The following is a 22,950-nucleotide window of genomic DNA, read 5'->3' on the forward strand; positions in this document are numbered from 1 at the left end:
CTAACTGAATATTGAGGTTTTAAGTATCTTGAACGATTTTAAGATTTAGGTCTGACTTTTATTCTGAGAAATTGTTAAATGTTATGTTTCATCAAATTTACAGTATAGTTCGTACAATATATAGAAAAAAAAATGACTGTATATAACTTTGCACTATCGTACCGCCGTGTTCCAGTGAATTTCCCTTCGTTTTCACCTCTAAATAAAGTGCCTGTAAGCAGTTATGTTATATGAGTGTTCAGTTAAAAGTTAAACTGCACTGCAATTGGACAATAGGTTGCTGTCTATGCAAAAAAGAAAAATAACACTAACACAGTATTTAGGTTTCGAATTTTCACAGCACAAGCAGAAAAAGATGAAATAATGACCGGGTTTTTCTGTTACACTCTACCGACCGCTCTGTGTTTCTTCACTTGAGTAATTACATTTCAGAGGTTCCCACAAAGGAATTAAAACCACTGAGAGCTGGTAATTGATATAGAGTTACATTTACACGTGGCCTTAATAATTCAATGTAACCTGCAAGCTAAGAAATTAATTTGGGAGGTAACTTAAAAAATGTTGTTGCTCTTTTTTGTTCCTCCAGTGAAAAAAAGGTTATTAATACACTTACATCTGACAGCTGCCCTTTACTGTATGTGTCTGTGGTCAACGTTGTGAAAAGTAAAGTAAAGATGACGTGTGAAAAAGTCACCCATACAAATAGTCCATGAGTAAGAGTTTCAAAGTATCCGGTGCTAAGGGTCAATAAATGATACATATATTTTAACATGTATGTAGATGCTGTATACTCGACAGATTACACACCTGGACAATTATCCTATCCAATATTCAGGATTTCAGAGAGTGTTTTCGTTTGTTTTGTTTTTTCTTTATGTAATAATGAAATGAAACAATTTATGTAATTTGAAAAATACCTGGTAACTAAAGAGGTGCTTACGCAAGTAGAGCAGAGGAAAAAATGGTTTTCAATGTGTATGTGTTTTCAGTCAGGTCATAATATACATAGTCGGATACAGTTTGTTAGTTAGTAGATGCAGCAGAGAGTCAAGATCAGTCTCCCCTGTTGTTTTCCAACTGCTTGAAAAGTGAAATGACCAGGAACAACCCCGCCTGCGTTTCAGAGCGCTGTCCGCAGTGGAAACACAAAGCAGATCTGTCACTTTGGTACTGTTGATAAAGGTTACTTAAAGGGTTCAAAGGTCACTACACAGAAAGCACTGTGGTGAAAATGCAGCTTATGTATATTGAGGTAAAGGTTAGATTGCAGTACCGTTTAGCTGCTGGCTGTGCAACCACAGCACTAATATAGTGTTTACTATTACACATTTCAACACGTGTGTTTCCACATGTTAACAGACGCTCTGGAATCAGGCCTGTGTAAAAGACTACACTGTAGTAATTACTGTATTTATTCACTTGAGTAATTCCAAGGTTCCCACATAGGAATTCAACTGAAAGTAAGATTTAGAACAAGTAATTGATTTTGAGTTACATTTACAAGTCTGTGCCCTCAATAATACTACAAACGATCCATCAGTGTATCCTGGTGGCTGCAAAATCATTTGGGACTCAAAATATTGCAGCTGTGATATTTTCCTGTTGGGGAAGTGACATTGTGAAGGAACGCTTATTCATACACTCACATCTAATAGCTGACTCTTCCTGTGGAACCACTGATGTAAATGTAACACTGTGCTTCATATATCCAGGATATCCTGTAACCTTCCACATGCCACCCCCCTCTCTGATATCTTTTACTATTTTTAGAACATTTAAATTTATTATGATAACACAGAAAGACATGCATATGTCTCACAGTCGGCCTGCCACTATATTATACATCCTGCTTATAGCAGAATACATAATCTTTCTTTTTATTCAGGATGGATGGATGTTTGAACAAAACATTGGAATGCGTCCTTCGGAACGGCTGTTTGTTTCCTGTTGTCAATTGACAATTGACATATTTTGTTAAGCGTGACTACATTATAGCATAGCAAAGTAGGAACTTTAAGTGTCAGGGTCAGATTTATTAGCCACATTTTTTGTGCCTTAACCTGAATCTGAATCTGAAAATTGAATCGCATCGTCACATCATATATCAGATTTATTTTTCAACAGTGATTTGCTTTTGGAAGGCGCAAACAAATGATGACATACAGTGTCTTCTCAGAGCGCATCGACAAACTTTTTTGTTGTGTAATTGTGATATTTGGTTCTCTTTTTACACAGTAATTATTACTTATATTAATACAAACTAATTATTATTAATTAACATTTTATGTTGGAGCAACGCAGTGCTTAAGATCTGTTTAGATCCTGGTTAGGGTTAGGAAAACATCATGTTTTGGCTCAAAGTACCAGTTTTTTTTGGTCTGTTTGAAAATATCCAGAGGTGTCATGCTTACAAATGTCGGAACGCAGTCTTGACCCGTGGTCACTGACTTGGCATTCTTCTGCTTTTAACTCTGCAACCACCCCTCTAGTTTCTGATATGACAAAAACCTCTAATGTAAACGTGATATGATGTATTGCAGAAATGTCAATATGGTATCTAGTCTATGAGATGTACAAATGTGAAAGTGAACAGCAATGTTTCCTGCCGACATTTTATCCTGATGACTGGGCTGTTCAGGTAAATTCAGGAAAAAAAAAATACCTGTGAAATAAAGTTTGAAGTTTCATCTGATTTAATGATCACGGTTTTCAAATGTTGACTGTGCAGAAGATAAACTGCAGCTGATTACACAGTTTGACACAGCTGATCAGTGAAATCACAGGTGAACTCTTAACCCTCTAGTCATAGGACCATGTTTCCATGAGACTGTCAAGTCTGATGGAGAGTCTATTTTAGCAGGCAGCTAAATATACAGGATAATGTCCTGTGAGGCGATCTTTTTTTTTTTTTTGCTCATCTTTAATCTAGCATGAATAAAACATGTGCTGGTGTTTTTTGTACTAATGTCAGACTCTCTGCATCTACCTCTGTCTGATTTCCTCTCTCTTGGTTTCTCCTTCTCTGTCTACGTTCTGTTTTATTGATGAAGGCAGTGGGGACTTTAGGGGATGCCAGTTATTTCAGCTCTACTTCCTTCGCGCACGCACACACACACACACACTCACACACACACACATTCACACACATTGCTGGCCTATTTTCCCAGGTCTTTTCCCTCTGGATGAGTTTGAGACTCAGTGGTCACAGAGACAGATCACCGCTGAGATATAAAACACACACACACAACATACATAGTGACACACAAATACCCACAAAAAGGCTGATATTCATGCAGACGGATGTGTACTATATGTGTAATAACATAGACAGACTTACACACACACACACACACACACACACAGATACCACCTAACCACACAGACAAGGTCATAATTTGATAGTGTAAGCGGTCGTCAGCTGTTCTGGCCGCTGTGTTTTGGGTTTTTTTGCTTAATTGGACTGAAGATTAGAAGACCGTTTCATACTTACCTTATCTATCTTAGGCAATCAGAGTCAAAATCAGAAATTTGTTATTGTTTTCACATGCAGAGAATTTTTCTTTGTGTTTTGATGCACAACAGTCACAATACACAAAGCAAGAGAAAAAAAAGTACTTCAAAAGTCAATAAGCTTAACTATAAAAAAAAATAGACCTCCAATAAAATAAAAACGCAGACTCAATCAAAGAGCTGTACATTGGTTAAAACCAAGATGGAAAATATTTCAGCAAGTCAGCAAGCACTTGTCACAGTATGAAGAACATGTGCAGTGTGCAAAGATGATATTATCCCATGATATGCAGAAACTTGTGTTGATATAATAGAGTTAAAATTAGGAACATTTTATAATCAGTGGTTGTGTTTCCATCAACTTATTTTAATGCACATTTTAAAGTCCTGCTTTTGCAAAGACATGTTTATGTAAATGGCAAAACTGGAACTGGATGCACCTGGAGAATCGAGGCCACCTACTGCTTATCTCGATGAACCAACTCCTAATAATTGCATATTGCTAGTGGATGTGATAAAGCATTAATTAGCATTTTATTCCGCCCCCATTTTCATAATTCCATTAAGATAAGCGATACACTTGGATAGAAACCTGGCTAATGCAGACTCTGTCTTGTGTGTTGTGTTTTTGAGTAAATGTGCGTAATATGACTTTGTTTTTCTCTGTCTGCCTGCAGAGCGTTGTTCGACTACGACGGAAGCGCTTCAGACCTGACCACGCCCAATCAGGCCCTGCCCTTTCATTTTGGGGATATCCTCCATGTTAGCAGCGCTGGAGAAGAGGAGTGGTGGCCCGCCCGCCACCTCAGCCCCCCGCCTCCAAACTGCCCTGAAGTCGGAGTCATCCCCAGCCGCAGGAGGTCAGAGTTCAAAGAGCATTTTTACAGTTAGCCATTTAAACTATCTGAACACTTCCTCCAGCACTGCTCACGACAATGCAAAAACCATCATGTAGAATCTGCTGAATATAAACCTGCGGTGGAAACTGCGATGTTCCCTCCTCTCGCCTCGCTCTCCCTGGAGAGGTGACAGACAGATGTTGATAGGTCTCTGAGGTGGGAGAGGAGATACTTTATTTTAAATCTTGTTACCGTCCATGACACTGAGAGAGGTGGCGAGGAGTGACGGAAGTGATGAGTGGAAGGAAATAAAGTGCGGGCGTGTTGAAATGTGAAGCAGTGAAAGAGGGATCAGAAGCAACAGGGATGAGTGGGAGTGAGCGAACGGAACACGGAGGGATGGACGAGCAGACTGTCACGGGGCTGTGGATGGAGGGGTATTAATGGACTGAGGTGTGAGATGGAGGCAGGGTGAGAGAATCTGGGTGGTGCAGCAGGGGTAAGAGAATAACTGTGTTACAGTAAAATACTTTTTCCACTTCACCACCTCCTCCCCCTCGCTCTGCTGTCCTCTCCTCCTGCTCCCTTCCTTCCTCTCTTCCTCTTTCTGCTTTACTTCGTCATCAGCTTTTCTCCTCCTTGTTCTTTCTTCCTTGTTTGCCTCCTCTCTGCTCCTTCTCAAGGAGCATGGCTTTTGCTTTTAAATTACATTCTTGACAATTCATTCTTCACAAAGTTATTTTTACAGTGTTATTCATAAAAATAACATTCTTACGGTGATGACGGTTCATGTTGTGTCACCTACACTCAGACATTTTTCCTATAGTCATTATTGTATTTCACGTTGTGGCCTTCAGTCCCGCTCGTCTGTTTTCATACATTTGGAGGCTAAAAAGCTGCATAATGTAAGACCTGATCCAAAAAAACACATCTGGCTCGTCGGCCTAAATTATAGAACGAGGCTTCAACAGCGAAACTCATCCCAGAGTCGAGACAATGGAGATTCACCTTATTTGAAATTCTAGGGCTGAATATGATCACCGGCAGGAAATGGCCCTGCACAGGAAGTGACACATCTAAATTTAAACTGAGCAGACAAAATTGTCTTTTCTCCAGGAGAGGAGAAATGTTCTACCTCATGGCTGAAGTATTTTGGTCTGACTCTCACCTCTGTACGTCTGAATCAGAGCTCATTCAGAGTATTTGACAATTCCAAGATATCTGATCTCTGCTGTCGAGCTTCATTATATCTGGATATTAAAAGCCACAAAATTAGATCAGCTCACCTCTTACTCATATTCAGAAATAATACAATTAAATTATTTGATGGACAAGATGGATCCAAAAATACCTCTAAGATAGTAGGCTGTGAAATTACTTGATGAAAAAAAGGGACATTACGTGATTTTTGCCTTTTTTTTATGTGAAAGGATCTGACAGACAGACTGTGAGAGTAAAGGAGTTTTACAGTTTCAGTTTGTGAAATGTTTTAAGATAACGATTCAGTAATAATAATCAGTAATAATATTTAGGATCTAAACATGCCAAATTTAGAAGTGCAAGAAGTCCATAAGTAAAAAAAAAAGACCTGAACATCCTTTTAAATGTTGTCTAAAAACTGATACATAAACACAGATTCAAATCGAGGGAGTAAACTCAAGTCACCTTCAGCTCTTTGTATTTGCTTCTGTCGTGTCTCAACAATTCTCTCCATGTTTTGTGTTCTCTCTTTGGTATCACAGGGCAGAGAAGAAGGAGAGATCGAGGTTAAAGACGGTCAGAGTGACAAGGTCTCAGGACAGATCGGTGAGTAGCATCCAGATTTACAAACCTTTCAATGAGGTCCTGGTCCTGATTTTTCATCCGTAACATTACAGCTAAAGATTGCTGCTGAAATGAGATGAAAGTGTTGAACCATGTTGAGACAGCCAGGTGGTGAACTCTTTCTCTTGCAATAACCACAATGCACCGACTCACAACACATTCTCAAGAGTCTTGAAACAATGGAAAACATAAATACCATATGAAAGTCTCGATAACAGATTTCCTGCAATCCTCAGTTCTCAGATGAGAACTCAAATGTGTTGAAGTTGGTTCATAAGAGGTTTGACATTGTGTTGTTTGCAGAGGAACGTGTTTTTTCACCTGTCAGCTCAGTTATGTATGACCATGCTGGTAATAAAATCAGAATGGAAACGATAAACATCTTAAACCCTTCTGGCTATTTTGTTATGTCTTTCATTTAGAGTAGTGGGAGGAAACTGTCTAAAATATACATGTAGGTGTTTATTTTAGATCTCAGTTTGTATAAATTCCATTAGTTAAAACTTTTACAATGTTCCTCATTTTTTGTCAAACAAACAGAATTTTACAATTCAGTTTTCAAAGTGTCTTTCAAGTTTAACAGCTGTCTACATCATGAAGGTTTTCATGGCAGGGTTTTATCATTTATCATTCAGAGCCTGATGCACGTAAAAATGTATCCTTTAGAACAGAGAACTTTGAACCTGGCCTAATTCAACGTTCAGATTTTGTTTCTCGAAATGTATGTACATAGAACATATTTCTTTAGATGATGCTTTATTTGCGTATTTAAACAAAGTTTCAGAAAACTTTTAATACAAAAACTAAGTGTTTAAATGTAAGTAATATGCTGGGGAAGTTTCATGGTGGTGGCTATTAGTTAAATGTTTTCATTCACCTGTTTATCTGAGAGCACAACAACTAAAGATATGGTAATATTGATGATAATAATGATGATGATAATAATGTAATGGGGTTTTGGTAATTGCAACGTTACTTGTAAATGGGCATCTTTCATTAACAGGTGAAACACAAAGACACAGAGACTAAACCAACAGTATTATACATATCAAAGTATAAAGTAAAGGACATAAAAGAATAGATTTTACCATGCAAATAACAAATGAAAACTTCTTTTTTTCAAAGTATTGAATTTCGAGTTGAGTCTCTTTGTAGTTTGTTTCAGAAACACCATGTTGTTAGTTAAACAGTTGTCAAATGACCGTTATCCTGTTCTGTTCTGTTAAGATAGATAAGCAAAATGGTATTATGATTATAGACAGAGTTTAAAAGCCTCTTCAAAATATTGTTTTATTTTAAAGTGACCTAAATTGTCAAATTTGGTATTAACAGCCACACAAACTGTAACTAGGAAAAAGCGTAGTCGGGTTAACTATTAACAAGGGACTAAATCAAAGTACAGAAAGCAGCTTTTAGTGACTTGTATTTGTAAAGGTTCAGTCTGAGTTCAGAGGCTCAGCGGCGACGTGACTTTAATCACACTTCGCACACTGTGTGATGATGAGAGCTGACACACGAGTCTAACACGAGCTATTGATATCACTGTGTTGTCGGCTCGCTCTCTGTTTTCCTCTCACCGTGTGAATCAGCAAGTCTGCAATCAGCGACTCTGCACGCTGACGAGCTGATAATTAAAAATGATCACACACAAGCGCTCTTCTGTATCCCCTGGCTCCGTGCTTTGAGAAAGACTGCAAATTAGTCCTGCTCACTCACACTGTGTGTGTGTGTGTGTGTGTGTGTGTGTGTGTGTGTGTGTGTGTGTGTGTGTGTGTGTTGTGTGTGTGTGTGGGTGTGTGTGTGTTGTGTGTGTGTGTGTGGAAGCTTTCAAATGCTGATTTCAGTCAAGATACTGTTGTGATCATCTTCTGTTTGATGATTCATGCTCTCCCCTTTCTCTCTCCCTCTCTTTCTCTCTGCAGGATCAGGATGATAAAGGTAGGTCATCTCTCCATCAGTGACACCTACTGGTCAGTATATGTAACTTCAGCTCAGGAGCAACCATATCTTTCACCTCCACCCTTATCTTATCTCTAATAACCTCCTTCAAACTCCTTCTCCTCCTCCTCCTCACTCCTGCTCTTGGAGGGAGGAGGACGAGGAACATGATGGAGAAGGAGGAAGAGGCTGCATAAACATAAAGGGTTAATGACCAGAAAAGAACAATAGTACACCAAACTAATCAGTTCACTGGTGGGAGAAGTTTTCAGATCTAGTAAAAGTAAAAGCAGCAGAACCACAATTCAAAAAATACTTAGTTACAAGGAAAAGTGCTGTAAAGTAATCAAGTATTATCAGCAACATGTATTTAAAGTACATACCATTTCTGTACGTTCCATGTACTGTTGTGTGATTTAGCTGACTTTATAACAATGGCTTTTACTTCCACTGCTGAGAAAGTGAAGCTCATCATCTTATTTCAACATTGCTTCATTCACAGTTACCACATTCACACAGCCCTGTTTCCATGCTGGAAATACAGGACAATGACATCACATAATTCCTGGGGATGAAAGTATTGAAATATAAACAGTACAAAAGCCACTTTGTTATATATTATTAATCATGACATTTAGACTTTATTTAATACAATAATTTTTTTTCTGTAACCTAATGAACTGTAATGCTTTTAACCACTTCCTGTAATGCACATGAAGTCCTGTTCACAAGTAATGAGCAACAGTACAACAGATATATGAAGTCTTTTGTGGCTCTGGAGGAGCTTTGCAAAGTCTAAGACGCCTGCAAATACTGTACAAATACTTGTGGGTGAGTTTAAAAGAAGTGAACATGTAGGAGGCAGGTGGGTCAATAAAAGACGCCATTAAGTTGCTTCCATTTTGACTGTTATGTCTTTTAATCTGCCTCCGAGTTTTATGGAGGTTCCTCTTTAATTTTTAAAATTTCCTCTTTATCACACCAGAAAAAAACTTCTTTCATTCTTTCTTTTTTAGAAGATTCCTCTGGACTTTGTTGCGCCTTTCCAAATGCATTACAGTCGAAATTCTTTCTTTCTTTCTTTTATAAATGAGTGTGTGTCAGTGCAATAGAAAGAATGCCGGTCTGTGTGTGTTTGTCTTTTTATGTCTTATTATATGTGTGTATGAGTGTGTGTGTTGCTGACTCTGACCTGTCTTGTCCTTCCAGAGCTGGTAACCTCTGGCACCAGCGATAGTGAGAGTTGTTCCTGTAAGTCTAGACCCTCCTTTTTCTTTCTTTCTTTCTTTCTTTCTTTCTTACTTACTTTCTTCCTTACTTTCTTTCTTCATTTCTTTCTTTCTTTCTTTCTTTCTTTCTTTCTTTTGTTCAGTTTGTGTTTTATTTTTAAACCTCAGCCTCTTTATGTTGCTGTTGGTTTCTGTGTTTCTCTGTGTGTGTGTGCCTGTCAGTGTGTTAAATATACATGCACATGTGTATTTGTTATGATTATTGTGTTCTTATGTGCATGTGAGTGTTTATGTGTGTCTGTTGTTTTTGTGTGTGTTTGTGTATGTGTGTGTGTGTGTGTGTGTGTGTGTGTGTGTGTGTGTGCGTGTGCAAGTGACCTTTCTCTGCTTCTCCAGCTTTTCCAGAGCTGATGGAGAAGTTTAGTCCAAAAGTAGAAAAGGGTAAGAGTGTGTTTGGTTTTCGGATGAATCCCATTCTCTGTGCCTCTAAATGTGTCCTGCATCTGTGTTTGTCCCGTCAGCTGGCCAGGAGGAGACTCTCCTCACCTACCAACCTGTCATGCAGCAGGAAGGTCGGTGCTCAACTTTACATCGTTCTTTTATTTCAATTTCTCAGTGTTTATGTGTTTTTTTATATGATTGAGTCTTGCATTGCACAACTTATCTTACGGCCTTTGTTTGTGTGTGCCGTGTACAGTTAATTACACACGGCCAGTCATCGTGCTCGGACCAATGAAAGATCGAGTCAACGATGACCTCATCTCCGAGTTCCCTGACAAGTTTGGTTCCTGCGTCCCACGTGAGTGTCAAAACTTTGTGATGAATTCCGTCAGTGACCTCTAAAGTACTGGAACTTTAGAGTCTGTTTAGATCACGTTGATACTGTAATGTTGTATTGAAAGCTGGCTTTAAATTAAATGTCAGGTTTCTGTCCTGCACCTCTCAGCACATTTTTATGAACCTTTATGAAGTTGTTGTACAGGCAAAGCAAGTTTATTTGTATAGCATCAAGACAACTCAAAGTTGAAATTTGCATTTAAAAGACATTGAAAACAAGTAGGAAGAAATCAAGAAACACAACTTAAAGATAATAAAAGTTAACAATTCAAAAATGAGCTGAAATGGAATGGGTTTAAGAAAGAGGAGGCAACAAAAGTTACAGTGCACTTCAAGATATTGATCAAAGCTTTAAAATTGCTTTAGAAAAAGGCAGCAGAAAACAAAAAGGCCTTCAGCTTCTTTAAGCTTGAGATCTGAGCTGAAAGGAACAAAGGATGGACAGTATAAAAAAAACGTCTGTACTTCTATCAGACTTTTATCATTTGTCATTGTTCCCACGCAGTTAGAAGAGATGCCTCACTTGACAGGCAGCCTGAAAATGAACCGTGTTAAACTGTAATAACTAAATGTAAAATCTTTTTTTCTTCTGTTGTTTTTTTTAAAGGAACATCTATAACATTAACTTAATACAAGAAAATAAAAATAAAAAATTGGCCACATGTAGAATCCATATTCAAACCAAATAAGCGGCAACATATCACTAACTGCTGTTAGCTAGTTAGCTGCTGTTAGCTAGTTAGCTCATTGAGCTGTGTCGCGGCAGTCCGAGCTGGGAACTCAGCTAGGGCTAGCCAGTTAGCATGCTAATTTATGTAGGCATCTCTGCAACACAGTGCATAGGTGTCATACTGTCAAAACTGTTATTTCTTCACATTTTGGTGATATTTTATTTCCTTTTAGTTTGTTTTCAACTTAAATCTTACATATTGCACCTTTAAAGCTCTTTCTGTTAATACCTTTCAGTACTGTACATCAGAGACAAGCAACTTGACACATATAAAACCGAAAATGCTAAATTAGTAACACATTGACAATATACACATATATGATTATATCTGTTCTTACTCAAGAAAACTTAATGTGTGTAAAAACTCTGACCTTCAGACACCACGCGGCCGCGGCGAGACTACGAGGTGGACGGCAGGGATTACCACTTCATGTCCTCCAGAGAGCTCATGGAGCGAGAGATCCAGGACCACAAGTTCATCGAGGCTGGACAGTACAACAACCACCTGTATGGAACCAGCATACAGTCTGTCAAAGAAGTCGCTGAGAAGGTGAGTTTAAAGAGAGACTGTACGGAGAGAGGAGGCAACGATGCAAAGGAAACAGAAAACAAACCTGTGTGTCTCTCCCAGGGTAAACACTGTATTCTGGACGTATCAGGGAACGCCATAAAGCGTCTCCAGCTGGCAGGCCTCCATCCCATCGCTATCTTCATTAGACCACGCAACGTCGACAACATCCTGTAAGTGACCTGAATATCAACCACGCCACCATAACATATACACGTATACATATGCAACGTCCTGTACCTCACCACGGGGTCTGCTTCATCACATGTTCCTCAAACATGTGTTTCTGCAGTTCCAGTGCAGTAAAAGTGAATTATCATCCTGTCATTTGACAACTGTTGAACTCACAGTAAGATTTAAGTGGCTGCTGAGGGGTCATATAATGTAAAATGTTTTCTATACTTGATGCCCGTTCTGTACCTTGATATTGTAACTCTCACCCCGTGTCTGCAGAGAGATGAACAAGCGTTTCACCGAGGAGCAGGCGAGGAAGACCTTCGACAGAGCTGTCAAACTGGAGCACGAGTTCACAGAGTACTTCACCGGTTAGTTACTTCCACGCAAACACAAGCTGCCACTCAGCTCCCACATGCAGCCGAACACATTATTGTTCTGTGAAAAAAGAAAAGTTCAGTCACATATTACATGTTCAGTCAGATATCACATGTTCAGTCAGATATCACATGTTCAGTCACATATCACATGTTCAGTCAGATATCACATGTTCAGTCACATATCACATGTTCAGTCACATATCACATGTTCAGTCAGATATCACATGTTCAGTCAGATATCACATGTTCAGTCACGTATCAGTATCTGTACCCATTTTTTTATGTAACGTATTCTAAGAGTTTCAGAACGTGACCCTTTGCATTTCCACAACCCAGATATAATGTGTGGTTCAGTCAAACATGACTCTACTGCATTTTCTCATACAGGAAGTGTGTGTGTGTTACTGGTAATGTGTTTTGGTAAACGTTTGGCTTCGGTGGAGATCTTCTGGACGTTAACTTCTCACCATCTTCCCTCTCCGTCTGTCTGCCTGCAGCTGTGGTCCAGGGCTCAACTCTAGAGGAGGTGTACACGCAGGTGAAGCAGGTGATCGAGGAGCAGTCCGGTCCTTACATCTGGGTGCCCACCAAGGAGCGGCTCTGAATAAACACACACATGATCACACACATCACTCTCTCACACACCTCCCACTTCTCTCATTTTCTATTATCAGCCTGCGTCCTCTCTCTCTTTTTCTCTCTCTCTTACACACACACACACACACATCACTACAGTCCACACACACACATTTACACAAGCACATGAAGTCGGATGAGGCTGGGACTATCTGGGACTGCTACTAGCTATAGTCTGTCCAGCAGCCTATTGGTGGTTCTTCCTACAGCTCGGTTCCTTAATGTTTAAGGAGGTGGTTCAAATCAAGGCGACATGTACCATTATCTGATTTTATTTCATTACTGTTCTTCTTATTGTTGTTGTCGTTGTTGTTTTCATATTAACGAAGGGTAATGCATTCATGTATGGGTTTGTTATGATAATATTGTCACCAAGAGGCAGACTTTTGCACGCTGTAGCTTTAAGAGCATGTTTTTGGGACAAAATCTTGATCTCCTTCCCGTCTGTCTGTCTGTCTGTCTGTCTTCCCTCATGGCATCGCTCCTGTTTAGAGCTTCTCTCTCTTTCTCTCTCTCTCGTCTTCTTTCTGTCTTCTCTCACATCCTATCCCTCCCTCCTCCTTTCCTCTTTAGACTTCAGATATGCGGTATGCCCCGGCGTTTTGGTATCAAGGGCCAAAATAAAACTATAGTACAACTACTGTTTAGGGAATCATAAGGCACTAAACCACCAGACACTTAACTGTTGATATTTATTGTAAGAACCAGAAACTCTGAATCAAAGCTTGAATAGAAGAGTTAGATTTATTTAAACTAGATAAAGTATGGAATACTATCCTGCAATTTTGCTCTTGAAGGGCCATACACATATTTAAAAAAAAAAAAAAAAAAAAAGAAAAGGCCTCACAATAGTTTTAGAGTCCATTTGGAGGCCTGGGCTCGTATTTATCAAATATCTGAGAATTATGCTTCATAGACTCAAAAAAAGTTACTCACTAAAAGTAAAGAAAGAGGCGCATTTATCTCACATCTAACTTTTTTGCAGTGAAGTGTGGGTGTAACCTTCAACAACAGCTTCCATGTGCTCCCATGAATAATTCCATGCTCAAAGTAGGAACAGCCAATCAGAGACTAGGAGTTATGGAACATCTGCCCTCCTTACTGTCTTTAAAAATGAATATATTTCATGCAGCGATTTCTTGAAAAAACATCAAATTATAATTGTGAGTTCCTCAGTCAAAGGAACTCCTTTAAGTCAAACTAAAACTTGGAGTCTGATTCAGAACGATCAAAACATAAAACATAGCTTGATGAAGTCACAAAGTAGCGTGGGATCATTGGAGTGGTTGTCTTCATTGTTCAAACAAACCTCCATCGTGGATAAAAACCTGTCTGACGTTAAATGTTCACAGACGTTGAACTGCTTTAAAGTTTTCTTCAGTCGCGTGTGCCGACTTCTCTCCTCCCTCCCTGACTCCTCTGAACGTTTAAGCGACAGGAGACCACATGAAATGCTCCTGCTTTGAGTAAAATCACGGATTCATCTTAAACAGCGTTGGAAACATTTGGGATAACGTAAGTGCACAACTCAACAAAATCGATGTTTAAAAAGATCATGTTTTTAGAGAACGTCTGGTTGATAAATACGGGCCCAGAGTCTTTGTCCCACGAGTCCTTCTCTGCCTCCCCTCCTCATCCCCCTCCTCTCTGTCTCATGCCTTCATCCCACGCCTCCTCTCCACCTCCACATTCACAGTGTGACATTAGTTGAGCACTCCGACATTAAACAGTGTATCATCTTCATCAACATAATCATAATCATCAGCATCATCTTTAGAGCTTTCCTTCTTACCGTAGTTGCACTAATGAGGGCTGGTTTCTTAAAAGCATCTGACAGAACTGATTCCATCCCCGTGTTTCTGGTGTTCGGACGTGTGATGCACTCACTTTTCTCTCAGCCGTCGGGGGTGATTGTGCCCGTTTGGCAGAGGGAGCGCTTGGTTTTTGCAGTCATCTCATCTGCTGTATGTCGTGCTACTGATGCATAGCGAAAGGCATCAGCGACATGTTTTTTTCATGCTGGATTTATGAACTTTCTGCTCCAGCGTGCATAAATTACACCTTTAACTGGCAGTTTGTGACCTCAGTGCTCCATATGTTGCTCTAAATGTTGCTCCACGGTACAGGCACATGGTGGACAATGAAAATTGTTGCTTTTATCTGTAAGCCAGAAAAGAAGATTATATCTTCACAGGTATTTTTCATGATCTCGCAGATGTCGACAGTTTGCCCATAAAGATAAAATGTTTGTCTAAATCCGGCGTGTTCACAGCCGTCCAGTGGACCTACACACAGGACTAGAAAGTACCCCGTCGAGTTTTTAGCCACTATTTTGAGAACAAATTTTAAAATGTAGTCAACTTCCAAAAACAAGGTTTCATTCTAGGCACTGTTGTCTGCTTTATAGGTGCTAATAACAAATAAGTAGCCTATCGTTGCTGGCTTTGTCAGTCATGTGACCCTCGCTTTGCACTAAGGTTCTCGGAAGTATCAACACTTTAACGCTTTTCAGTACCGTGTATTTCTTCAGATTGTTTGCTGCTTGAAGAGAAACTAACTCGCTTCCCAACAGGTGAACACAAGCCACAGAATGTGTTAAACTTAACTTACACTGAACACAAAAAAAAGATGACCTATGTTGTACAGTATAAAGCGCCACCGAGCCTTTTTCTCCAGTTAACACATGGTGCTAAATATTTGTCTTAGTTTTGTAAGTGCTGTGAAGAAATGTTTGTGGGCGTTGTGTCTGAAGTGGGTCCCTCTTTGTATCATGCATGAGCAGGTGGACACCCACAGGCAGCATCATTAAAGGTGCAAAATGTAAGAATTTACCACCAGTCGAATTCAGAAAACACAGGGGCTGCATATCGCTGGAGTAACCACCAACTGCTGCTAACTGTAGCTGCTGTTAGCTAGTAAGCTGAATTAGCTGTGCAGCTAATAATCCAGGCTGGGAGTCTGGAGTGTTTGTGTTTACACCACTAGCACAGGATTTTTAGACAAGGACCGGTCGTTACTAGCTGGTTAGCTAGTTACCTTCAGTGTCTTTGAACACAACTAGAGGCTAGCCGACATAATGTCTGCACTGTTGTCCACATTCAAGTGATCAGTTTAAGTTGATTTTTGAATGTTTTCAACAGAAACGCTTGCATATTGCATCTTTAACATCTTGCCATGACGTTTACGCTATACTGCTGACTGATTGACATTTTGGGCGAGATCAGCTGTGAATGTAACTTTTGATTGTTTACACAAAAAAAATACCCTGTCACAGTGTTTGGAACTACACTGTTGAAATGCTCGTTTAGCTTTGGGGAAATATTTTAAGAAAGTAGGCGTGTTAGATCATGAAAATACCTTTGAAGACACAATCCACTGCTGGTTAACAGGGAGAGAAATAACAATTCATCTTGTCCCTCAAAGTCAAAACAACTATAATCAATATTTTTATAATTACAGTGTATCAATGACAATGTGAAAATGATGTGACAATGTGAAAGGGGTTGCTTGTATAGAGAATCTGAATCTGCAGCTCCCCTCTGCTTTGCTTTACAGTAAGTGTTTAGCTGTCTGGCTGCAACTTTACTGTTTTCGTTCGCTGTCATCGCTCTCACAGTGAAAAAGCTCTAAAAACCCACTACTAGCTGGTGCGCAGAGTCGAGCATTGAGCAGGTGAAGAGCCAGATATTTCCCTCAGGAGTTGGTGGAGACCAAAGATGGAGCTAAAAGAGATTGATGTCACAAATGATGCTATCCTGAGAGTCTAGGCTGTCAACATTTGGATCACAGAGATGCTTTTGGTAACACAGCCCTTCGATGGACCTTGTCAGCCATCCACCCCCCATCATCACCCTCAACCCCCGAGGCGACTCCTCCAAGCTGACTGGAGACCAGAGACACACAGGAGCACCATTCTGTCAACAGAGTAGCTCTTTGACCCCAATATTCAATAGTTTTGACCACCTGTGTTTTGAGAGCTTTAATATTTCCTCACAGAATGTTCAGCTAAATTATTTCTCTCCATGTGTAATCCTGTAGTAAGCCAGTGGTGTCGTCAGTTGACAGAAGCGGACTCTCTGTGTGACTCTGGCTGTGTTAAAGCCAGGGGACCATGCCACTGTCTGTTAGAGTAAAGCACCGATGCAAAGAATCTATAACAGAGATGGATCTATATCTAACATATTATAATATTTATCCCTGCTCTAACTGCCTATTTTGGTACAAAAAAAAATAAAAGTCTTTATTGAGATTTACTCGAGGATCCCTTGACTGATGACGACTTTTTTTTTTACTTTCTTTTGTGTTGTGGAATATGTCTGAATGGAAATTAACTATTTTCCTTTACTTCACCTCTGCTGCAGGTTTTTAGAAGTCTGATGTCTAATGAGGTTCCCTTTACAAAAGAAATCCAGCCTCTTGGTTAATATGCTGACTAACGATTGAAAATAATACCACTTCATGAACCAAAATATAAGAAATAGTATAAGAAAACAAATTATTCTTATTCTTTTTAGCCATTTAATACTTTAGATGATATAGATACAACTACACCTCATTTAGTATTTTGGAGGATGAATATCCATCTATAGAAGCCCCAGTGACTTTGGCCAAATGCTAACATCATCATCCTCACGGTGACAGTGCTAACATGTTTAACATGAAGTATGTCATGTTTACCATGAAACACCATCTTCCTTTAATTTTCATTTTAATTGTTGTAAAATATATTTTAAATTAATGTCCTTCACAATCTTAAGAGTCAGGCCGTGCTCTGTGAGGCACAGTTGCATTGGTCGGTCAGTCCCTGTGCTGCAGCTGAGCCAACAGGTTGTTGATTGGTTTCTGCGAGTGAGGTGTCACTTGACCTCAATAACACATACACAACCTTCCGCTCGCAATGAAGTCGTGACCATTTGGCCACAAATGCTAAAGATTCGATCTGTCACTGGACTTTCACAGTAGCTACAACTACTGCACTAGAATCACAACCAGACATTTACTGGTCACTTGTTGATATTAACTGTCATACTTCAGAATGTAAATCTGGCTCTGTTTTGTTAGGTACACCTTGCTAAAAACTAATGCAGCAGCCTCGCAATAATGGACCTTAAAGCGAAACTCTCGCCAAAAAGCAACCAAGGCTTTATTTGGGATTGAATATGAGTCAAACCTTCCTGTAAAAGCATAATTACGACGAAAGAGGCACTTTTAAGATTTACCGTAGTTTCGGTCACGTTAATTTTGAACGGGAGAGCTAGGGGCATGACACGCTAGCATCAAAATCGCTATTTTTAGAACACTAAGAAGGCTCGACACAACATGAAACTTTGCTCGTAGCATCACCAGGGTCCAAAACCGAATCTACGGTAAATCTTAAAAGTGCCTCTTTCGTCGTAATTATGCTTTTACATGAAGGTTTGACTCATATTCAATCCCAAATAAAGCCTCGGTTGCTTTTTGGCGAGAGTTTTGCTTTAAGTTCATTTAAATTCTAATGGTAAATTTTTGTTCAAATATCATGTTTAATCCATCCTCAATTACTTAATTTGGGTGGGTATAAAATAAAAATGCTATTTACCGTTTAAGTTGAGTGCATCTAATAGACTGTATGTGTGTCTGATATCACATTCCAATGTCATTAGGTTACAATCTTTTCGCATTGCTCAGATTTGAAAGGTGGCAACAACTTTAATTGACAAATAATTCTTTAGATGTACAGATGCCATTTCACAATCTGTAGACAAGAGTAAAAATAAAATGCTTTCAACCACAACCCAAACACCTCACCTGAAACTATGGAGAATATACTCAGCCTGAGGCAGACTAACAGTAATACTTTGGTGTCAACACCGTCAGATACAGAAATCTAAAAGAGCAGTTTCAGGAAAGAAATGACAGTAAAAAAAACACAAAACACCTCTAGATAACATACTAAACATATATAATGACGTCACACTGTACAATAGAAAAAAAGTGCGCATTCATTTGCGCCCATCATAAAATGTGCCAGAATAACAGCAGTTTGAAGCCCATGGCAGTGAAACTGAAACGTGCTGGCCCAGAGTCTTTTGTGAAGGACAGATGAAAACACTCCTCAGTGGGAGGTTAGCAGGCAGGTCAGGCGGTGCTCAGCACTTCTTTGCAGGGGGGACGGGGGGCAGGACTCGGCGGGAGTTGGAGCTCACCCAAGGGTGGTCGATGACGCTTTTGAGAGAGAGACGATCGGTGGGGCTGTGGCGGAGCAGCTTGGAGATCAGGTCCCGTGCACCGTCTGAGATGACTTTGGGGAACTTCAAATCCACCTGCAGACAGTAAAACAGCATGTGTTCAGGGACTAGCACATGTTTTCCTCACTGGGATGTACAACAGAGTTCTTATTTAGATGCTAGTGAAGATTCTCAGTCATCCAGGTCATTGTGTATCTTAGAGCTATCCAGAGAAAACTTGACTTGCTTGAGCTTTTCGAAAACTCAAGAATCTTGTGGTATTAAAATTCAAGATTTAAACACCTTTGGATTAGGGTTGAGAGAATATTAGATTTATCATAGATTGCAATAAAAAAAAACATTCAGGATAAGCGGATTGTGATGGATTTCCATTATCAAAAACTCAGATTTATTTTCAATTGCTACACAGGGTGCCTGCAACTGTCAAAAAAAAAAAAAAAAAAAAACTTTGTTCATCCCTAGCCAGCATAATTGTGTCATTAATTTTTCAGAGACATAAAACATCCCCGACCCACACACCAAACACCAACCTTGGTAATTCTTTTGTATGTTTCTGAGTGGCTGGCAGTTTCAAAAGGGGGATTGCCGACCAAGCATTCGTAGCAGAGGACCCCGATGCACCACAGGTCCACCTTCTCGCTGTGGGTGTGGCCCTCAATCATCTCTGGGGGGAGGTAGTCCAGTGTTCCGCACATTGTACGACGTCTGGATAGGTTCAAAACAAAGAGGTGAGCGGGGAAGGCACAGAGGAGGGAGATTCAGTTTCTGGCAGCATACAGTAGACATACACAGCATGAATTCTTAATGGCACTATGGTTCCTCACCTTAGAGAAGGTGCATGGACAGACCAACCAAAGTCTGCAATTTTCAACTCTCCACGATAGCCAAGAAGCAGATTCTCTGGCTTGATGTCACGGTGAATCACTTTCTTCTCATGGCAATACAGCAGTGCATCAGATATCTCCTCCATGTACTGGGAACATACAAAGAGGTCGGCATCATACACAACAGTATTTGAACACAAAAAAATATTCAAGATAATAGAAACAAGCTTGTAGATGTTATCTCTGCATTTTAATAATAGCAACAAGTCTTACTGTGGCGGTCCGCTGGTCATCAAATCTTCCACATCTCTGTAGCTCCTTGTACATTTCACCACGTGGGGCGTACTCGAGCACCAAGAACACCCTCTTTTGATCATGGAAATAATTGTAGAAACGCAAGATGTTGGGGTGCCTGATGAAAGGAGAGATAACATTATGAACCATGAAGCATTATGAACCAGGCAACCATGCAAAGTAAATGTAATGTTAGGGCTCATAGAACAAAAAAAATCATATTTGAGCATGGTGCTTAGGGACATTTATAATCATGTCTATGCACTGATGTTGTCTTACACAATAAAGTCTATTGTTCAACGGTAAAACATCCTGCCGTCCTGGCAAAGCTTTGTCGCTAGTGTGTCCAGAATTAAGCCCATCAGGTACTCCTTATTCTGATGTGTTACTCAGAATACTCACTTGAGATGTGACTGGATCTCAATCTCCCTCCTCAGTTGATGCTCCACGCTCTCCTTTTCCATCTGCGACTTGAACAACACCTTCAGTGCCACGATGGCGTCCACCTTCTTCACCTTCGCGAGGTAGACATTTCCAAATTTGCCCTTCCCCAGCGGTCGGCCGATGTCAAAGTCATCGAGGGACAGTTTCCTGGCGGAAAGCATATCAATTGTTAGCTATTACTCACTTAGATGTTTGAAAGGATTGCAAAAAAGCGAGCAAAAAACTACAGAACGTCCGAAGTAGTGAATAGTCTTACTTTGATGATGAGCTGACACACTCCCTCCCAGGGCCTTAAAAAAAGAAAGCAAAATCAACACAGGTACATTCCCTGAGGTGTCTGACTGTCGTCCGTGTGTGAGGAGGGGCATGTTACCTGCGATGGCATTTCTGTCCAGCTCTGTTCGTGGCTTCACCTGGACACGCTGTGGGCCTGCCAGCATGCTGGGAGTTGTGCCCTGACATCCAGAAGCAAAGTCACACAGTTAGAAATCCATTGATGTGTTGTATAACTTCCAATACAGACATTTTGATCACAGTGGGCAAATCTACACATCTTCTCACTCATATTACATCTTACCGTATGTAGGTAACTTCTCGGCACATAATTTTCCTTATTCTGTGAAGAAATAAAGACACACAGCCAACTTTAACTTGCAGTTTACATTGGGGCTCCTGTCTATTTCCTTAGCTTTGAGTTGAGACTGCCATTTTAGACGAGTATTGTAGAATGAACAGCAAGCAGGATACTTAAGTTTGTTTCTACCAGACATAACTTATATTGATACAGTTTTTCAGATGCAGTGGCTTTGCTCAAAATCGTTCATTTGAACACAGAGGTGATCAGCTGTAAGGGCTCATTTGGTTTTCTCATAGACATTACCTTTCAGCAGAAGCTAACAAAAGACAATTTATCAGTGTTAAAATGAAAAACATACTTCAAACTGTTCAAACATTTTAACACGACATCGCATTTCAGATAGAGACTTGTATTTTCAAATTAGCTGCAACTGTTTCCCTTTGAGTATTTCAAAAACGATGCATGTTCAGTGGGCGACAGTTTGGATAGCGTTAGGCTAACGTTAATTGTTAATGGTGGTATCCTTGCCTCATATGGTTTGTAATGCAGGGATACCTACTTCTCCAAGTGTATATAACGCCCGCTCATGTACATCATATGCTGTGTATGTACGTTATATATTGCTGGTTTATTATTTTTAACACAAGCTAACGTGGCGTTAAGTTAGCTCAGAAATGTAACGTTAGCAAAACAAACGTTAACGCTAACCTGCTAGCTAGTTAGCTAAAACCTGTTTCATTTTATAACGATATAATACGCTTAGTTGGCTCGTTCATTGCTCTCGTCTGGGACTTCGTCGTGTGTCACTCTCAAACATTATAAAAATATAACTTACCTGCATGGTGGTGAAGAAATGTGCTGTAAACGTTTCGGCGAAGCTACTCCGAGCTGGCTGTTTTGAACTTCCGCCGCCGCCAACGTTTAAAAAACTACGCTTCAAACCCGATTGGTCGGTATGCTTCGCACAGAAAGGCACCCATTGGCCAGGAATGTTGCAAGCGTAAGCGTCGTATTGGTGTACGCCCATGCTAGTCAAACATCGACCCGCCCCCTCTCTTCCTGTGTAGAAGCATATGTGTAGGACAGAGTGAGAGCAGGCCCACTGTGTTGTTTTCTCTGTGAGCCGGGGTAGAAATCTGAAGACTTGTCCAACTTGTACACACACACACACACACACACACACACAGAGTTCATCTTGACCTTACTATGGCCTGTGTTTGCTCATTAACTGGCTCTAGCTAGGTCACACTCCCCATCTCCTATGCTGGAGAGCACAGCCTTTATGACACATAGAAATTAGGCCTCAACTCTTTTGTGCAGACCTTAGAACCGACTCACACTGTAACAGCTTGTAACAGCTGTGATCCATTTGTAACAGGCATTTATAAATCTCTCAATGACAACTTGTCTCACATTTCCATCACAGAGCTTCGCTGTATTAAATTAACCTCATCACCACTTAAGTTTTCCTTCATATAACTAATGAATACAAATGTATATTGTTTATGAACACTGCTAGATTCCCAAGAGAGGAGTGTGTGTGTGTGTGAACGTAAGGCTAACATGAACTGAATTACACTTTACATGGTGGGAAATAATTCATTGACACTGGGGACTTTCCAAAACTCAAGTTTGTCAGGCATGACATCTGACTTATTGTCCTTGGTTTATAGTTGTAGAGTTGTCCCTACAAAATGCAAATAAATGTACTTTAAATATTAATAATAAATGGAATGTTGCAACTGCAATATCTGCTATGTTCACGTTTACTCAATTGTCTGTTCAGTGAAATGTCAAATATAGTGAGCCTCATCCTTTTTTTTAGAGCCTGAGGTGACCTCTTCAGATTGCTTTGTTTTAAAAATGTCAGGTCATGGATCTGTGATATCCTAGAATTCTTGAAAGTTCCTGGAAAGAAG

At 39.9% G+C, this 22,950-nt stretch overlaps 2 protein-coding genes across 8 annotated transcripts in view; one reads left to right on the forward strand and one right to left on the reverse strand.

Annotated features, from left to right (window-relative positions):
* The window catches only part of dlg1a (discs large MAGUK scaffold protein 1a), a 123,358-nt gene extending 106,432 nt beyond the window's left edge, over nt 1-16,926 (forward strand). For 6 of the 7 annotated variants that reach the window (XM_030432118.1, XM_030432122.1, XM_030432123.1 and 3 more), the window contains 10 exons: nt 4,188-4,370; nt 6,092-6,155; nt 8,096-8,111; nt 9,321-9,362; nt 9,862-9,912; nt 10,038-10,139; nt 11,285-11,457; nt 11,539-11,648; nt 11,929-12,020; nt 12,527-16,926. In XM_030432118.1, coding sequence (XP_030287978.1) covers nt 4,188-4,370; nt 6,092-6,155; nt 8,096-8,111; nt 9,321-9,362; nt 9,862-9,912; nt 10,038-10,139; nt 11,285-11,457; nt 11,539-11,648; nt 11,929-12,020; nt 12,527-12,633 — 940 coding nt within the window. In that variant the 3' untranslated portion in view covers nt 12,634-16,926. The remainder of the gene's footprint in view (nt 1-4,187; nt 4,371-6,091; nt 6,156-8,095; nt 8,112-9,320; nt 9,363-9,861; nt 9,913-10,037; nt 10,140-11,284; nt 11,458-11,538; nt 11,649-11,928; nt 12,021-12,526) is intronic. The other variant, XM_030432119.1, reaches the window with a different exon arrangement.
* Nucleotides 16,927-18,333: 1,407 nt separating this feature from the next.
* On the reverse strand, nt 18,334-22,391 carry aurkb (aurora kinase B). Its single transcript, XM_030434390.1, has 9 exons — nt 21,867-22,391; nt 21,032-21,070; nt 20,828-20,909; nt 20,711-20,744; nt 20,413-20,601; nt 19,990-20,128; nt 19,717-19,865; nt 19,423-19,597; nt 18,334-18,967 (listed from the first exon to the last, which is right to left on the reverse strand). Exons 1-9 carry the CDS (start codon nt 22,056-22,058, stop codon nt 18,794-18,796), a joined length of 1,173 nt encoding a protein of 390 aa, XP_030290250.1. The 5' UTR covers nt 22,059-22,391; the 3' UTR covers nt 18,334-18,793.
* Nucleotides 22,392-22,950: the final 559 nt, after the last annotated feature.

The sequence above is a fragment of the Sparus aurata genome, chromosome 11 (assembly GCF_900880675.1).
Source record: "Sparus aurata chromosome 11, fSpaAur1.1, whole genome shotgun sequence".
Taxonomy (NCBI): domain Eukaryota; kingdom Metazoa; phylum Chordata; class Actinopteri; order Spariformes; family Sparidae; genus Sparus; species Sparus aurata.